Source organism: Harpia harpyja, chromosome 3 (genome assembly GCF_026419915.1).
Source record: "Harpia harpyja isolate bHarHar1 chromosome 3, bHarHar1 primary haplotype, whole genome shotgun sequence".
Taxonomy (NCBI): Eukaryota; Metazoa; Chordata; class Aves; order Accipitriformes; family Accipitridae; genus Harpia; species Harpia harpyja.
Genome location: NC_068942.1, coordinates 44,836,556 through 44,853,205, shown reverse-complemented (window position 1 = coordinate 44,853,205; position 16,650 = coordinate 44,836,556). Strand labels below are relative to the sequence as shown.

General features: G+C 49.7%; 1 protein-coding gene and 1 long non-coding RNA gene across 6 annotated transcripts in view; both read right to left on the bottom strand.

The window, feature by feature from the left end:
* The window catches only part of ACTN1 (actinin alpha 1), a 93,128-nt gene extending 86,964 nt beyond the window's left edge, over positions 1-6,164 (bottom strand). For 3 of the 5 annotated variants that reach the window (XM_052782374.1, XM_052782372.1, XM_052782371.1), the window contains exon 1: positions 5,930-6,163. In XM_052782374.1, coding sequence (XP_052638334.1) covers positions 5,930-6,034 — 105 coding nt within the window. In that variant the 5' untranslated portion in view covers positions 6,035-6,163. Of the gene's footprint in view, positions 1-5,929 lie in introns of all 5 variants that reach the window. The other 2 variants (XM_052782373.1, XM_052782370.1) reach the window with 2 other exon arrangements.
* A 1,914-nt stretch (positions 6,165-8,078) lies between these two features.
* On the bottom strand, positions 8,079-16,136 carry LOC128139658 (uncharacterized). The gene is made up of 3 exons (XR_008234458.1): positions 15,534-16,136; positions 14,736-14,804; positions 8,079-9,377 (listed from the first exon to the last, which is right to left on the bottom strand). It is a non-coding gene; the product is annotated as an uncharacterized LOC128139658 (long non-coding RNA).
* Between the last annotated feature and the right edge of the window lie 514 nt (positions 16,137-16,650).

Below are 16,650 nucleotides of genomic sequence, written 5' to 3'. Positions count from 1 at the left end.
CAGACAAACACCACCTCATACAAAAGCACCCGCTTCCTTCTAAGGGGACAAGTTCTCACCAGATAGCCAAGAAAACTGAAGTTTCCAAACAGCTTCTGCTTCAAGATGCCCTACATGGCACGCCCGATGCCCCAAGCTATACCACTGAGCACTGCAAGCAGTCAGTGAGGAAAACATTACCCTCTCTAGGCTTTGCACTTATGCACAGCAAAATCATCATTACCAAATCACATACACAAGAATTTAAACTGGTTGCCTGAAGCAGTCAGCAAGAAATTCCCCAGACAGACAGACTTTACATCACTGGGCTGGTAGCTGGATGCCTTTGAGGTGTTTCACCCTTCCCTAGAGGATTAGGAGAAAGAACAGTTCAATACAGTTTGGTGAGTATTGTGTTCTCATGAGTTGATCCTTGGGATCTGTTATAGAGCCCTCCAAAGAACGTGCAGTCTCCTTTTTAACCCATGCCTGCTTTCTCTTTAGCCTCCCCCCTTAAATAGGATGCTGAATAGGCGGATAAGTCACTGCAAAGTGCACATGCCTCATTCATCATGCACCAAGAGGTTACAATGCATAATCATGTTCTTGTTAAAAAAACCACAAGCGCACATCCTGATGAAACCTGATCACAGAAAGTATGAGGCAGCTCCCACACTCAAGGACAAATAACTGATCTACAAAGCCAGACATTTCCAGAGCCCCCCTACAGCAACTTTTGAGTTTAATGTTTTGAAAAGCAAGTATCTGGCAATAAGCTACCTATGTTAAACAACAAAAACTTGATCTGAAAGATAAGAGATATCTGGTGACCTATATTGCCTGCCTGTTTTGCCTGTAAGAGAGCAGCTAAGCAAGCAGCCTTATAAATTTCACTGTTCTGCTTCTGTATCGATACTGGTCGGTGCAAAATAAGCACAGAGGACCCTCAGGTGCATCAGGACCACCCTCCCTACAGCACACCCAGACTACGAAGACCATGCAAGGACCATCCCTTGCTATGGCCCATCGAGTACTATGCAGTGTCACTCACGGTGGGAGCAAAGGGACCCAGTGCTATACATTCACCAACAACACACATTTATTTACCTCAAGGCTGAATCTATGATAGTGCTGAAAGAAATTTTAGCAAACTACAGATTAGGTGGGGTATCACACCTTTGTGTGGGTCCACAGCAGCCACCACAACTGTAGCTTTCTGGAAATCTGGACACCCTTCTCAAAATAGACCTGTCTGGTCTAGAGGACACTCAAACCAAGGGAAAAGGAAGCTGTGATTGTGACTTTTACATTTTGTCAGAGATATTAGTCACACTCATACCACCTGATCTGAGCATGCTACCAGCAGGCTTGGAGGTGGGGTGTTTCCATGAGGGACCTGAGCTCTGTTTAGCAGGTACTTTCTATCATTAACAACCCCACCTCAAACAGAAAGGTGATTAGCACAGCAAAATTCAAATAATAACAAGAGCAATAAGACCTGTTGGATGCAGACACAACAGGGCTGTGAGACCCATGGCTTTTTAGGTTATGGAATCACTCTTGTATTTATGTGTATCTTCACATGCAATGCATGGCACAGAGTAGCGAGAGGGGTTCTGGGAGTCTGCCATTTCTAACAGGGAATTTCTGTAAGTTCATGAATAACTGTACTTAGTAAGTACTTCTTTAGGGCAGAAAAGTTGCTCCCAACTGCACCATAAATCTGAACAGTGCAGTTCTCTCAGCCAGAGATATCATTTACTGCCACATTGCCACAGAAATGCCAACCTGGTGAGGCAGAGCAGCACTGGATAAAGGCAATTTTTTTTTTTTTTAAAGAAAAGCATTACTATCATTCCTTACAGCATTTCAGTTGTATATAGCTGTTTTCTACATGCTGCAAATGAACACTGCCTCCTACTCACGTTGTCAAGACAGCAGGTCAGAAAGCAATTCCGCATTTAAAGTTTCCCACCCAGCTCTACAGTTTGGACAAGTTGCTTCAGGCCAGATTTTAAAATAAACGCTGAACAAGGTGCACCTTGAGCAACCAGTTCATGAAACAAGAGTGGCCAACAGGAGAGCCTGCTGCACGCAGGGCCTGAGTGCTGACCCCTACCAGCACCCCAAAGCAGCGCCAGCTTCACCCCAGTGTCATTCCTGACCTCCCTGGGACAATTGGGAGGCGGTGGCAGGAGGTTGTCCTTCTCACCACTACCCTTCACCTCACCTGCAAAGACGAGCCAGGCATGCTGAGCACCAAGTGGCTCACCCAGTCCCTCAAGGGCAAATCCAGTTCCTTCACCAAAAGCCCCCAGGGTGACTCAGGAAAAGTTTGAACACTGCAGTTGGCCATCTGTCATCAAGAGGGAGAAACATCCTTGTGGGCACAAGTCACAATCTCTTGGCCAATAAACACCCACATACGTACTTTCTACATGGCAAGCTTGTCTATCTTAACAGCTAGGTGAGACCGTTGCAATGCCTTTCAGCATGTTTTGCTTTATAACACTGGGAAACAGCAGGATCAATCTTGTTATGCCTTGGCTAGCACTACTTGAGGCCTGACTCCAGACAGGAAAGAAGAGAGGAAGGAGAGGAAAGAAAAGGCTATTAGAACAAACTACTGAGAGGAGTTCAACAGTGCAAACGGGAAAGTATTTTAATCCCCAAAAGAGACCCCCTGCTCCTGCACAAAAGGCTGTGTAGAGGCTTATATCAAGTGAGAAGTACCTGAATTTATTCTGCGCATTGTATTTTTTGCCACTTATGCATAGCAACGCTGCGACAAGCTCTTTAAAACCTCTTAGAGTCTCTTCTGACAGACATGAAAAATAGGCTTCACATGGAAAGCCGCCTTCCTCCCAGGAACTGTCACTTTATCCCTACATTGTAAAACAGTAACTTCCCAGGAAGGGGCAGGTGGGAAGAGGTACGAGACCAGTGTCTCTTCTCTGTATCATGTTCAAGATGCCAAGCTTCACCCTGCAAATACGAAATTCATTCTGCAGCTCACCTATTTACCCATCTCAAAGCAGCTCATGAGATCATATCTCAAGCACCATCCCAGACAGTGAAGGCTGTCATATCTGTCTCTCAGCGCAGGTAGGAAACCTGCGAACCAGCTCCCGAAAACTCAGCAAACTTGTCCTTACAGCGCGCCTGTTGAGGCCATTACTAAAAATCAAATCTTCCCGCTTCCGATGCCTGCCATGAGCTCTGCTGAGCCCATGCAACCAGGAGAAGGGGGCTGGATTCAATTCATCTTTGAGCAACATCTCTAAACTGTTTGCCTCCCAAGTCTCAATTAGTCCCAGCTGCGCAAAGCCACACAGGACAGCACTGTGGCACAGCTACCCCCAGCCCGCAGGGCCTTACTGAGCTGGGGCACAAGGGGCTGGGTTGGAAATGGCCAGCAAGGCACGGCCACTTCTCGCACAGACATTTGCTCACTGGATTACTGGCCGTGCCACCACTTTAGACATGCTGTCTCCCCTCCCAGAGAGGGCCTGAGCACGAAAGTTTCAAGTCTGTCTCACTGGCTGGCCTCAGTGCTATAAATAATAACAACAACAATAATTTGGTGGTACTTAAATCAGATTTTGTACTGCCTGATTTAGTACTTAAATCAGGCAGATCTCCTCTGTCAGAAATTCTCTAGCTATTCCTTAGGTGAAGGAAAACCTAAACCACACGAGTCAACCAGGAAAGACTGAGCCTGAAGAGACCCTAAAGGAATATTTGGAAGGCATGAATCTCTCCTGTTCACCTTAGTAAGCTACTAACTAATGCATACAGTAATGAACATTTAGCTTTAATTACTGCAACAGTTTCATTTCACAGGTAAGAAGGGGTGACAGTTTTACTACACCATACAATGCAGGCTTATGCTTGGTGGACAGTTATCTCCCCACCTAAGAAGGAAGCAAGCCCCAAGACGCCAACAGGGCTTTTGGTCACATTCAGACCCTGGGGAGGGGAACAAGACTGTCCCTCAATATCTGCACAGTCTGCCCAGGCTGGGGTCCAGTCATCGATCCCTCTGAGGGGGCATTAGCCTGACAGGCTGCAACTGGGAAGAGCCATCACATCAAATTCAACTGGTAGTGGTTGACCATCAAAAGAAATTAGCTTGGATTATTTTGAAGCAGATGTGTTAATTCCTTAAAACTCCCTCTTGGCTTTTCCCCTCCTCTGCACAAGTAACCCAAGTTAACAGAGTAGCTCTCTGTCCCCCTCTTGTGATAGGACCAAGAGGACTTAAAATCTCCTGGAAGGCGGTAATATTAAAAGACTTTACGGCACGTACCACAACCTGGGGTTTGGGACTTCTTTTTAATTCAAAGGTTCAGCTCCTGCTTCTGACAACCAAGCCAGTGTCCCACTACATACAAGATATTTTGCCTCACCCTGCACTGTGAAAGGCAAAAAACCCCATGGCATGACAATCATTTTCCCTCACAGCCTGTGAGCAATACTGCCCATCTCACTCTGGGCCCCACTGGCCGTTTCTAGATGTATTGGCCAGATTTAGACGTACAACTGGAGATACAGGTCGCGGCCGGCAGATCTTTTGAATAGGAAGAAGCTTCCTGTCTTCTGGTACACCATCCAGCACTCACACCCCCCACCACCCCCAAGATTACATTCCTCTTTCTCCTTTGTTGAAATATAAGATCACCGCCATCAACTCTTTCTCCACTAAATGCCCCTGTTTGTGTGCTTTAATTCTCATGCTGTCTACTCTCACCACCCCAGTCCCTCCAAGCAAGGAAACCACTGATAGCAGCTCTATAGCTATCACCTTCAATTAACTCATCAGACTCCAGTGGAAAGACTTCTGAGTGGCACCATTTCAGACAGCTATGAACAGGAGAACCTGAAAACCCTTTACCTGGAAGCAGAGGAGGGGGGAAGGAGAGAGGCTAAAGGGGAAGAAAAGTCTTTTCACTGTTGTGCCCTCCTTCCCAGTTACTCCCAGCTCCTTTCAGGAAGCCCCGCACCTCGGGCTACGTTATATATATTACTATATCATCTATGCATAAACAAGCAGTATCCTCCCCTCTAGCACGGAAGGTTTGGGGATTCTCCCGCCTCCTCGCAGCTGAGGCAGAGCAAGGCACGATCCAAAACGCGAGCCCGAAGCGAACAAGTGACCGGCTGGGAAGAGCGGCGGGAGCCCGCTGCACCCCGAGATGCCCCTGCCGTGTTCAGCACGAGCGTTGTTTCGAATTCTGCTTTATTGTTGCCTGATGAAGTGACTAAAACGGAAATGTTTCGGGGATTAGGATTCCTGAGTGATCTAATACAGGATGCTTTTGGTTTAAAGGAGAAGGGGAAAAAAAAAATATATAGCTAGAGAGCGGCGAGGCTGGAGCTCCTCCTGAGCTCCCCTCCCCGACGCCACCCTTTCGGTTTAAAAAAAAGGGCCGAATGTTACCATTTTTGGACATGAGCTCCGCGCAAGCCCTGCCCTAAACCACACCATTCAAACGAGAAGCTAGTTACCGTCCCGCTGCCGGGCCGGCGGGGCCGGGGGGCGGGCAGCGGGGCGGCCGGCGGGGGCTGCGGAGGGCGGCGGGGGGGGCCGCCACCGCCCCCCCCGGGGTCCCCGCTCCGCCCGGGCGCACCTGCGGGCCGGGCCCGCTGTGGCGGGCCGTGTGCCGGTGACAGGGCGGACATCTGTTGCTGGGGGGGGGACGGGACACCCGCCGCGGCACCTCCCTCCCGGCCCCGCCATCACCTGCCCGCTCCACCCGCCCCCGCCGGCTCGCCACGCCACGCCACGCCACGCCGCGCCGCGCCGCGCCGCGCAGCGCCAGCCCCCGGCCCGGCGCGCACCGGCCCCGCCGCGGCCGGTGGGGGTGGCGGGGCCGGGTCCCGGCGGCCCCGCGGTGTGTGTGTGAGGGGAGGGGAAGGGGGTGAGGGGAAGGGGGTGAGGTGCGCCCACCTTCCTCTGCTGCTTCTCCCAGGCCGGGTCCAGGAGCAGGTCCCGGTCCCAGTCCTCCTCCGGCTGCATGTAGTCGTTGGTCTGCTGCGGGTCGTAGTGATCCATGGCTGCTGCGGCGGCGGCCCGGCGGCGGCCCGTCGCCGTCCCGTCCGTCCCGTCCCGGTGGGCTGCCCGCTGTGCCCGGCCCCGCGGCCGCTCAGCCCGAGCAGGCGGCGGCGGCGCCCGCTCCCACCTCTCCGCCTCGGCCGCGCGCACCACCGCGGGGGCGGGACGCACCGCCCCGCCCGCGGCCCGCCCCCGCGCCTCTTATTGGCCGGGACCCACGGCCGAGCCTGCATTTCCCAGCGACAGCGCCTCGCTCATTGCGCGCCCCGCGCGTCCGTCACGATACCCCGCCGCCGCGATAGGCGGGCTGCGGCCGCCCCCCCCCGCCCCCAGCACCGCCCGACAGCTCCCCCGCGGCGGCGGCGGCGGCAGAGGCTGAGGCAGGGGGCGGGCGAGCCGGGGCCATAGCCCGGCCGGGCCGGGGCGATGCCGGGGGGCTCAGTGCCGCTTTCGGGGCGTTTTTCTCTCAGCGGCTCCGCGGCGTGGGAGCCCGTACCGGGAGCGGGCCCCTCACAGATCCGCCCTAACGGGCGGCACGGCTGAGCGGTGCGGGGGGTGGCCGAGCAGCGCGGGTCAGGGCAGCGTTTTGTCACGGGGAGGATGTTTTCGTGTGACACAGCTGGTGGCCCGGCCTCCCGGCCCCGAAGCGAGGGTGCTCGGTCACAGCCCTGCAGTCCTGCTGCCACCCCGCTCGAAATACAGCTTCCTCGTAGGGTCACGCAGTCGTGCCCGCAACTAGGGTGCCAAAAAAATAGCTGTTTTCTCTCGTTCCTGACTGGTAACTGCTGGTCGAGGCTAGGATTGCCAGCACTGGCGGCCGAGGCTTCGCACCCAGGGTCAACAGCTGCAGTCGTGCGGTGCCGCAGCCGCCCGCCGTCACCCTCTTTGCGCCGTGCTGCGCCAGGCCTCCCAGGCGCACCTGCCGCTTTCTGCCCACAAATATCCTGTTTAACAAGAAAACGCTAAATTAAATTGCGTTTGGCTCATCTAGCAGCTTCCTAGGAGAGAAGCGCAAGCCATTAAGGGGTGTACTGATACACAAAAGCTTGACGTGGGTTTCTGTCAGTTAAACAAGTAGAGGGGAAAAAATGGTAACAGCATTATTAGTTTCCCCTGGTAGTCTCACTGAGAAGCAGGATGGCAGCTCTCACAAAAGTGAGAGGAAGCCCAAAGAAACGCCGTTCCACAACACCATCCAGGGCAGAGTGAGTTCCTGTCCCAATTCATCCAGATTCAGAGGAAACGGAGAGTTTGTGGCCCATGAACGTGGGAGAGAGGGAGGCTGAGAATGGACTGGAAGGATACTGCAAAGCGTCGGGATGAATCGAGCAGAAATGCTCAACATCAGGCAGGATTTAGCCCTGAATTACACCAGTGAGCTCCTCTTCCAAAAGGAGGGAATCTGTTTTCTCCTTCTTACAAACATTGGAGGTGAAATTGCATATATTCATTCACTTCTTGGCATAAAGAACTGCACAGACAATAATGGACAGATGCTCTGTATGGTACTCTGTCTTCATGTGTCATATGATGCTCCTTGTGTGCACCTTCAGACATCATGAACACAAATAGAATTATCAGAGTTGTTCTACACCGTTCAGAGACTTGTATCTACCCTGCCATGCATCACTTGGGGTAGAAAGGTTATTTAAATATGTAAGTACAGTAATATCCATGATTTTCAAAAGCAATGCATGATGTCTCCATTTTGAGACCATTTGGGAAACCAGGCCATTCAGGGCATCCAGCTCAGGGGAGCCAGATCTGAGGAATCCAGGACTAGCAGGCACTTTGAAAATCCTGGATGTGCTTCATGATGAAGTGTTGGGGAATGCAAAATAGTCCTGTCACTCTGGAGAGACGGTAATGGACTTGAAAGAAACTCCCCCCACTGTTCGGCACTGCAGAGAGGTGCAGATGATGATGGCTGTTTTTTGAGAAGCAGAGTGGAGGAATTTACATTGGGGAAATATGTACATCATCAGGTTTTGAAGAGAAAAGGGCAATTTTTGTTTCTTACAACCATTTGATGAACACCCAGTAACAGAAATTACAAACCAACAGCTGCAGCCTGATCACATGATAGTTTAGAGACAACAAACATGTCTGAAAATGTTCCTACCTTCCAGTTTTTATCAAGACACTTCCAACCTGAGGAATCTGGAAGAATATAGGAATTGGTAAGATCCGGGGAAACAAAGGGAGGCGGGAAGCAAACATTCCTTGAGAGAAGTCCTGGGCTTTGTATTTTAAGGCAGGGGGTCCTACTGTATTGCTTCCCCACCCTTGTACTTTAAGAGCCCATTATTGAAAGCCACTTTTCACACCTCCCCAAATGTGATGAGACATCTCAGCTGCCATTCAGTGAGTGAGGATTTTCAGCATTTTCCAGGAGATGATCAGCACCATGGAGATCCAAGCCCTAAGACATGTGGTGGGTTTCTGTGAAGCTTAATCTTCTGGATGCTGCCTCTTTTGTTCCTTGGAGTTGAGTTACAAAGCAACTATCCCCATAGTCATAATGTTATTATTCTTAGCTGTGTAAAATACACCTAGCGATCTCTTACGGAGGTTGGTGGTACTATAAACAGAAAAATGTTATTAATTGCCAATATCCCATTCATTTACCCATTTCTTCTTGCACAGGGCAGAGGATGGATTAGATGATTTAATGTACAACAACAGTGCAATAAAATGTAATACAATCAAGAACAACTGTGAGGTTTCTAGTGTATTAGAGCCTCTCTCCTAATTGTCCCTACCATTTCTATTTCTAACTTCGTGATCCTCACTTCACAAAATCCTTGCCTGGATTTCTGGGAAACATCTTAATTTCTCACTCCTAACCCCATCCCAACTCTTAGCTTTTCACAGACTTCTTAACAAAAGCGAGAGACTGTTCTTGGCCAGAGTTTCGTGAACTTACGGGCAATAGTAAGGGGGGGGGGGGGGGGGGGGGAAGATTGTTTCTAAACTTGGGATAGTTCCCAGATCCACTTGACCCTTGACCTTGTGAAGAATTGTACCAGCACCACGAAGGGGAAGAGACAAGCTTGCAATGGGAGAAGGAGGCACAGCAGCAACAGGAGCTGCAGAAACCGGTGCTGCTGGTGGGAGAGATGCCTGTAACCACAGCAGTACTCTGGTTTTCCTTATTTAGTCTCCTGGAGTTCTTGTCTCCTCAAGATTGCTGCTGATTTCCTTGGGCGTTATTCAAGCCTTACCGGACCAAGCGGGTCTCCAACAAGGTCTTTCTGATCCAATGAAGGGAGAGTGGGCTTTTTGTAGTGCAGCAGACAGAGCCACCATGGGAACAGTTGGATGTACATCCTACTTCTTCAGCCTGCGACAGATGAAAAGAGGAGGGAGTGCGAGGGCATTGGGATATTTCTGGTTACTGTTTGCTGCTCTTTCTCTTTGTGCTTAGCATATTAGCTACAGGTCACGAGCTTCCCTGGGGAGATATCTGTTTTCTTGCCAAGAATATCCATAAGCTTCTGTAATGAGGCCCGGCAGGTGAGCTCGGTCACTGTACAACAACGAACAAGACTGTGTTGAAGTGGCCCTTAACTTTTGTTTTGGGAAGTCTCACAGCCAAGTTTCAGCACTTATATACTGCAGATACACAAAAACTTTGTAGCTCTGGGATTTAGCACTTAAATTTGAACTGCATGTTGGGCCCTTACGGTAAAGAATTCAACAAGTTACACTCTTTTCTCATCATTTCCACTTCCCCAGTGCAGGACACATTACCAGTAAAAACTCAGCACCTCTGAAATGCAGACATTAATTTGGTGGAGTTCAGTGGGGTATACCATGCTTCATGGAAGACTGGGGGTGGGAGGGGTGCTCATGCCCAGACATTGGGTAGAACTTGTGCTTTTAAGAAGTGCCATGGTCATCCAGGGATAGCTGGAAGTGAGGCAAAAAAAGGAACAACCAAGGCATGGATGCTGTGTTTGGAGGAGAGGAAAAAGAGGTCTGAATGAAGCTCCCAAGTACAAAATATCTCTCTTCTTCAGGGCCTCTTCACCTGAGTTGTATTCCTCTTCTACCCTGCCATTACTATCCTAAGTCCTCTTCCCCTTTACTTCCCTTCCCATTTACCTGAACTTCCAAAATTGGCTCCCCAACCCTGCACCCTGGAAGTAAGGTGACTTCTGGGACTGCACAAGTACCTGAAGAAGGTGTTATCTCCTCTTTCTACTGACTGGGGGTCAGCTATGCTTGTTCAGAGCATGAGTTTTAAGGCCAAAGGGACTTACAGAGCTGTCTTCACATAGTAAGCACTTGCTAATATTGTTTGAAGTGTGCCATTTTGTGAAAATGATGTTTGGTTTTTTTCCTCCTGTGAAAACCTTGCTTTTAATTTTCTAGCAGAATAAACCCTAGATTGCTCCCTTTGCTTTCACAGTGTCACTTGAGCAACAATAGAATCAGGAATTATACCTCCAGTCCCATATTCCTGTTATCACATACCCATTGTATCTATTTTCATCCTGCAAGGCAAATTGAGTACTTGACCAACATTGCCCATACACTTCCCTTTGCTTCCTCCCTTCACCCTTGAAGGGGAAGGTGTTTGCTGCTCAGAAGTGCACAGCAGCATCATGTGCAAGTGAAGCAGACTCACCTCAGGCAGCTGCTGAGCTGGTTCTGCAGAGAGACCTAGAAAGTAAAATCATCCAATGGTACCTCGCCCACAGGGTCATATTAGATGCCCGTGAAACACACTGTACAGTGAAATGACCGCCTCAGTGGGGTTAGCATCCTTATGCTATGGTATGGGCACAGAGACCTTCAGTCACCCATGGTTAGGGCTTCTCATTTTCATGTTTTACCTGCTAGTTGCCCTGTACTGAGGGGCAGGTCTTTGTGGGCTTGTTTGCTCAGCCCTTTTAGTTTTCTGTATCAGTCTTTAAAGGACATCCCATTTCACAACCCTGGCACAGTACCTCTGTCTGGCCCAAACAATAAGGAGGCTCAGGGACCAGAGATGCTAAAGACAACAGCCTTTTCTGTGTTCCTACAAGAGACAGTGAACGGATTAAAGCATAGAAGAGAGCATGCTTCAAATTGGAGACCATAAGCACACAAATCCCTGACAACTGGTATATCCATGTACTAATGTCATGGTTTAACCCCAGGCAGCAACTAAACACCACGCAGCCGCTCACTCACTCCCCCCCACCCAGTGGGATGGGGGAGAAAATCGGGAAAAGAAGCAAAACCCGTGGGTTGAGATAAGAACGGTTTAATAGAACAGAAAAGAAGAAACTAATAATGATAATGATAACACTAGTAAAATGACAACAGCAATAATGAAAGGATTGGAATGTACAAATGATGCGCAGTGCAATTGCTCACCACCTGCCGACCGACACCCCGCCAGTCCCCGAGCGGCGAATCCCTGCCCCCACTTCCCCGTTCCTATACTGGATGGGACGTCACATGGTATGGAATACACCATTGGCCAGTTTGGGTCAGGTGCCCTGGCTGTGTCCTGTGCCAACTTCTTGTGCCCCTCCAGCTTTCTCGCTGGCTGGGCATGAGAAGCTGAAAAATCCTTGACATTAGTCTAAACACTACTGAGCAACAACTGAAGACATCAGTGTTATCAACATTCTTCACTCTGAACTCAAAACATAGCACTGTACCAGCTACTAGGAAGACAGTTAACTCTATCCCAGCTGAAACCAGGACAACTAACCAAAGGTTTGATCCAGGCCATGCTCAGTGCAGTCTCTTCTGGTGGAGGCAGCTGAAGGGGAAGAGGCTGCCCTGAGACACAGGGGAAGCCATGTGCAGCAGGGGCTGCAGCAGGTACCCACCTCCATGAGCCAAGCTCTGAAAGGCAGAGCCAACCTGTGCCTTCCACATGGCCAAGGTAGCAAGAAAGCAGGAGAACCTGGTTACTTCTGGAGACTGCAGATGAAATCCAGGCTGGCTCATTCCTGGTGCCGCCAAGAGGGAAACTCAGGTTTGAGTCTCTTGTTCTCACTCACTGGCTGAGCAGAGCTTGCCAGATGATGTGCCCATGGCTTGCAGATGCAAGAGGCAGAATTTGCTGCTTTTCTCGCTTCCCAGGCACCAAAACTGGCCATAGAGCAAGTGTGACAAGCTTTGGAGGCAAGTGTTGTGAAGTCTTTCTGGAAAGAGAACAGCGGCAGGATGGTAGTGGGAGGGCAAGCACAGGGATTAGTCTCTTTCCATCTCCACCCTTGCCCTCACAGAAAATCTTTTCTTATGAGAGAGTCACTGAACTCTCAGACCTGTCATTATTTAGCCCTAGCTTAAAAACTTCACTTAAAATCCCTTCCTTTCACTTTGATGTTCTCCATAATTGCAAGTCTGCTATTTTCTAGCACAACGCTTGAAAAAACCCAGCCCTCCCCCATCTCCAAGTATATCACTTGTACAGTGGTATCTTCAGGCTGTTCTCAAGCAGAACCCCTTTCTGGCCATGGCTTAGAATGACTTCCCGGAGAGAAAGCCAATGAATGTTTCATTTCTTCCGAGCAGGGCAGCTTCCTTGTCATACTTCAGCAACAGCACGCTGCACCAGCTTCCTTCCCGCACGGCTCCGCAGCTAACCTGCCAGTCTTAACGTTGACCAGAGCAGCAATAGTAATTGCCATGCCATCTATCACTGCCCTGGGACGCGTTGGGTCCGTTAGTTACGGCTAGTACAGTTAGGGCACGCAACAGTAGGTTACAGTTGTTGCAATAGTGTGTCAGCAATCCCTGCCTGACAAAAACCACCACTATGTTCAGGTACATTTAGAGCAAAGCGCTTTTGCTCCAGCTTTCACACGCTGTCTCAGCGGCCTGTAGCCAGCTGGAGACCCCAGGCTCCATCCACCCGTCCATGGTGCAGTTTTACACAAGAGAAGCACCCCTGTGGGGAGATCTGCAGGATATTTGAAGCAGCCACAGGTCTGCTCCAGCATACACTGGGCCTGCCAAGGATAATGCCTCAGAAATGGATTATCAGAGAGCTCAGTGCTCTGGTCACACAGCCCCTCCATCCCTGACAGGCTGCTTATGCAGCGGCTGCAGAGAGCTGGTGTAAGACCCGATCATGCATGAAGTTCATTTGCTCACAATTTTTGCTCCCTGCATGATGCAGGCCCAGGATGATCCCATAGGGGGAACCATGGAGGGTGACGGATGGCAGAAATCCGATACAATGCAAACTGCGATATAAGCAGGCCAGGCGGCTACTGCGGTCTTTGATTCTAGGTAGAGGAGTTCATGGTGTGAGATGGCATAACTTCGCATTGCATTGCTTTTGAGGCTATGTTAGTTTGTTAGTTACATATGCAGAGCAAACACAGAAGAACAGATATCAACAGATCTGGAGCAGGCTGCACTGTGAGCAGCCAGGGAACGCTGTGCAGTCGCAGCAGCATGGCAACGTACATGTGCTATGCAGGCCGGCGTAATGCCAGAGCTGCAGCTCTCTCAGGCATTCCCCAGGAAATCCATGCCCAGAAGTGCACATGCACAGCAGTGTCATTTGTTAGGACATGAGAACGAAACCTTCTGTTCCCCTCAGCTTTTGTAAGGCCGTGGAGTGCTGTGTCTGGCTCTGGGTGCCAGTTTTTAAGATACACATCAGTTGGAGAGCATCCAAAGGAGAACTAACAAGAAGGCTCAGAAGTCTAGAAAACCTGACCTTTGAGGGGAGACTGAAAGAAGCAGGCTTGTTTAGTCTAGGGAAGAAAAAACTGAAGCGAGACACAGTAGCAGACCTCAAATATGTAGAAGTTTACTGCAAAGCAGAAGACAGTACACCATTTGCAGTAGCCGCTGGAGAATCTGCTAACTGTCAGGATAGCAAAGCACTTGAGTAGGCCACCAAAGGAAACTGCTGAATCTCCACTGCTGGAGGCTTTAAAGAACAAGTAGGACAGCTATAAGAAAGGCTAAACTTCAGGGACAACTGATCCCACCACGGTCTGCGGGATGAACCCTGTGTCATCTTTTGGGATCCCCTCCAGCTCTATTTCATAGCCTGGCAACACAGTCAGCTTCAGAGGGTAAGACAGTACCATGAAGCAACATGACATGGCTGTAAAAAGACTAATGATGGAAAAAAAGCATTTGCAGCTGCAGGGATGTAAAAATGTAAAATCGGACATATGGAACCTGACCCAGACAGTCCCATCAGATACCCATGCATAAAGCACATTTCAGTGTGACTGCAGCAGGAACTTGACTCAGCTGAAAGAGGTGACTAAGGTGAAAGGGGCTGTGTGAAAAAAATACAGCCACATGTTTACGTGCACTTACATGGACAAAAACTGTTTTAAATCCACTTCAAGCTATCAAATGAAGTGGCAGTTCTCTTTTGTGTTACAGCTATCAGCAAAATTTGCCATCAGTACTCCAAATACTGAGAGGAGATGCTTCACTCTTAGTTTTGGCTTTCAAATGCACCTCTTATGGCCTCTCCATCACCTCAGGCTTTTAGCATCAATTGTTTATTTCAGTAGTGAGACAGGTCACAGGGACATCAGACTGCAAACTATATTCACAGTCCATGCTTGGGTATGAGGCCATGATGACAGGTAGTTCATAAAGGGCTAAGAAAATGCAGATCCATATGACTGAAGGGAGGCCCACCCCTCATCATTAATGTACCAGCAGGGCATGAGTGCTCTTAAAATTAGGGGGAAGGGGGCAGGTTAATTCTTACCTGTTAGCTGTAGTCTTCAGGGTGCTAATCAAGGCTCTTGTAATATCATCTAGTGCTCTAAAGGCTGCCCTGGGAGATCGAGGAGAAACAGCTGAGCTGCAGGTTTTTGGTGTCTTCTGTACCACACCAAGCCACCCATCTCCACCAGCAGCAGAGGTGGCACAGCTTAGCACAGCATAGTGTAGAGGAAGAGCTCACTCCTTTCAGAAAAGTAGTTGGTACAGCTGAAAAACACACCAACAGCCTTCCAGGCATGCCAGCTTTTTCTCAGCACATAGCGGCCCAGCAGCGAGTGGGGAACACAATGCTGAGTCAGCGAGACTGGCATCCAAATTCAGACTTGTCTCAGAAGTGGAGCAGGATCCACACGCTGAGCCTAAAGCCGCCACTCCAGTAACTTGCCTTCCCAAAGTACACTTGCTGGAGCCTGAAGTTGTCCATCATACAAGAAGGGAGGGCTTAGGGCTTTGCTTGAAGAAGCCCCTTCATCCCACTTCTCTCGAGGGTGCAAGGAGCACCTGGGTGGTCAGCAGCCTGCCTGCCTCCACAGAGCAGATTAAGCTCTTGTGCTCTGCAAGCAAAAACTGCTGCATAGCAGCAGCTATAGGTTATACATGCTTCTGCACAGAAAATCATCTTGTGTTCATTATGTTTTTCTCCTGACTCATTCTCCTTGCTGTTTCTTCTCTGTACAGTGAAAGCAACTGTGCACAGCTACCTCGAATCAAACTATGCAGTGCAAAGTTACCCCCTACATCAGAAAGCTTCTTATCTGGGAAGCAGCAGCAAACCTCATACCTTTATATTTGCAGTTGCTCCACTGTCAGGAAGGTGACACTTGTAGAACAATACATCCAGTGCTGTAAAATGGAGTTTGGAGAAGACACACAAGCGAGGAAGATGCTGCTGGGCAGCACAAACAGCACACAGCAGGAGCAACCACTCAGCAAGCAAACTAGGTAAGCTGCTCTCCCCAGCTTCCTTTAATCCCTTCTGTAGTAGGATTTCCCCCTGCTCCCCATCCTCTCACATAATGTACACCTGTGATTTTGCTCCTATGAGGAGGCTCCAAACCAACAGTGCAAGTCTTGGGCTCTCCTGTGGTGCTTTGCCTCTCTTGGTTTTTCTGAGCCATGACTACCTGCTCATGCCTTCCCTCCAAGCCTAACATAAAACTAGCTTTGAAACACAGCAGATAAAAAGGGATGTGAGAAGCGCAGACAGTGGCACTTTCAGGCCAAGGGAAGGAGGCTCTCGGGGCAGCCCAGCCACCACCACGTTCAGGCTGGGCTGCTGACTGTATGCATGCCTCACCTGTGCTCTCTGTGGCTGTAGCCCAGCAGTCGGGGCCAGGGCTCAGAAGTCATCTTCACTGCTTACAGAATTTGTCCCATAAGCAGGTCCTCCCTCATCCCTAAGAGCTCCTCCCAGGGCATCCTGCTCTCCATTTATGTATTCTGCTTTTTAATATTTTTTTTTTTTCCCTGAGAAAGCCTCAGCTATTTCCTTAATAGCAGAGAGGGAGATGAAGGGGCTGAGGAATAATAAATAATATTTAGTGGTGGAGCAGACCTCACGTTAAGCGTGAAGTCCACCTGTCAAGACATCAGTCTCTCATGTCTTTTGTTGGACCAGCCAATTAACCCCTGTGGGTACATGTTTCTTTCCTGAACTCTAGGAGATCAGCAAAAAAATCTAGAAAATGCTGCTTCGGCTTTTTCTTTTTGGCAGGGCAGGAATTGAGCAGAGGCCTTCCCTGCAGTTGTGCTCCTGTCGTGGGAAGGACAGATGCGCTCCCATGAGGGATGCCTGGGAATCAAACTGTAGGCTTTTACGTGACATCATTTGAAGCTTTAAACAGGGGTTTAGTGCAATTGCTGTCCAGCCCAGCAGTCAGGTGACCTGACCAGGTCAC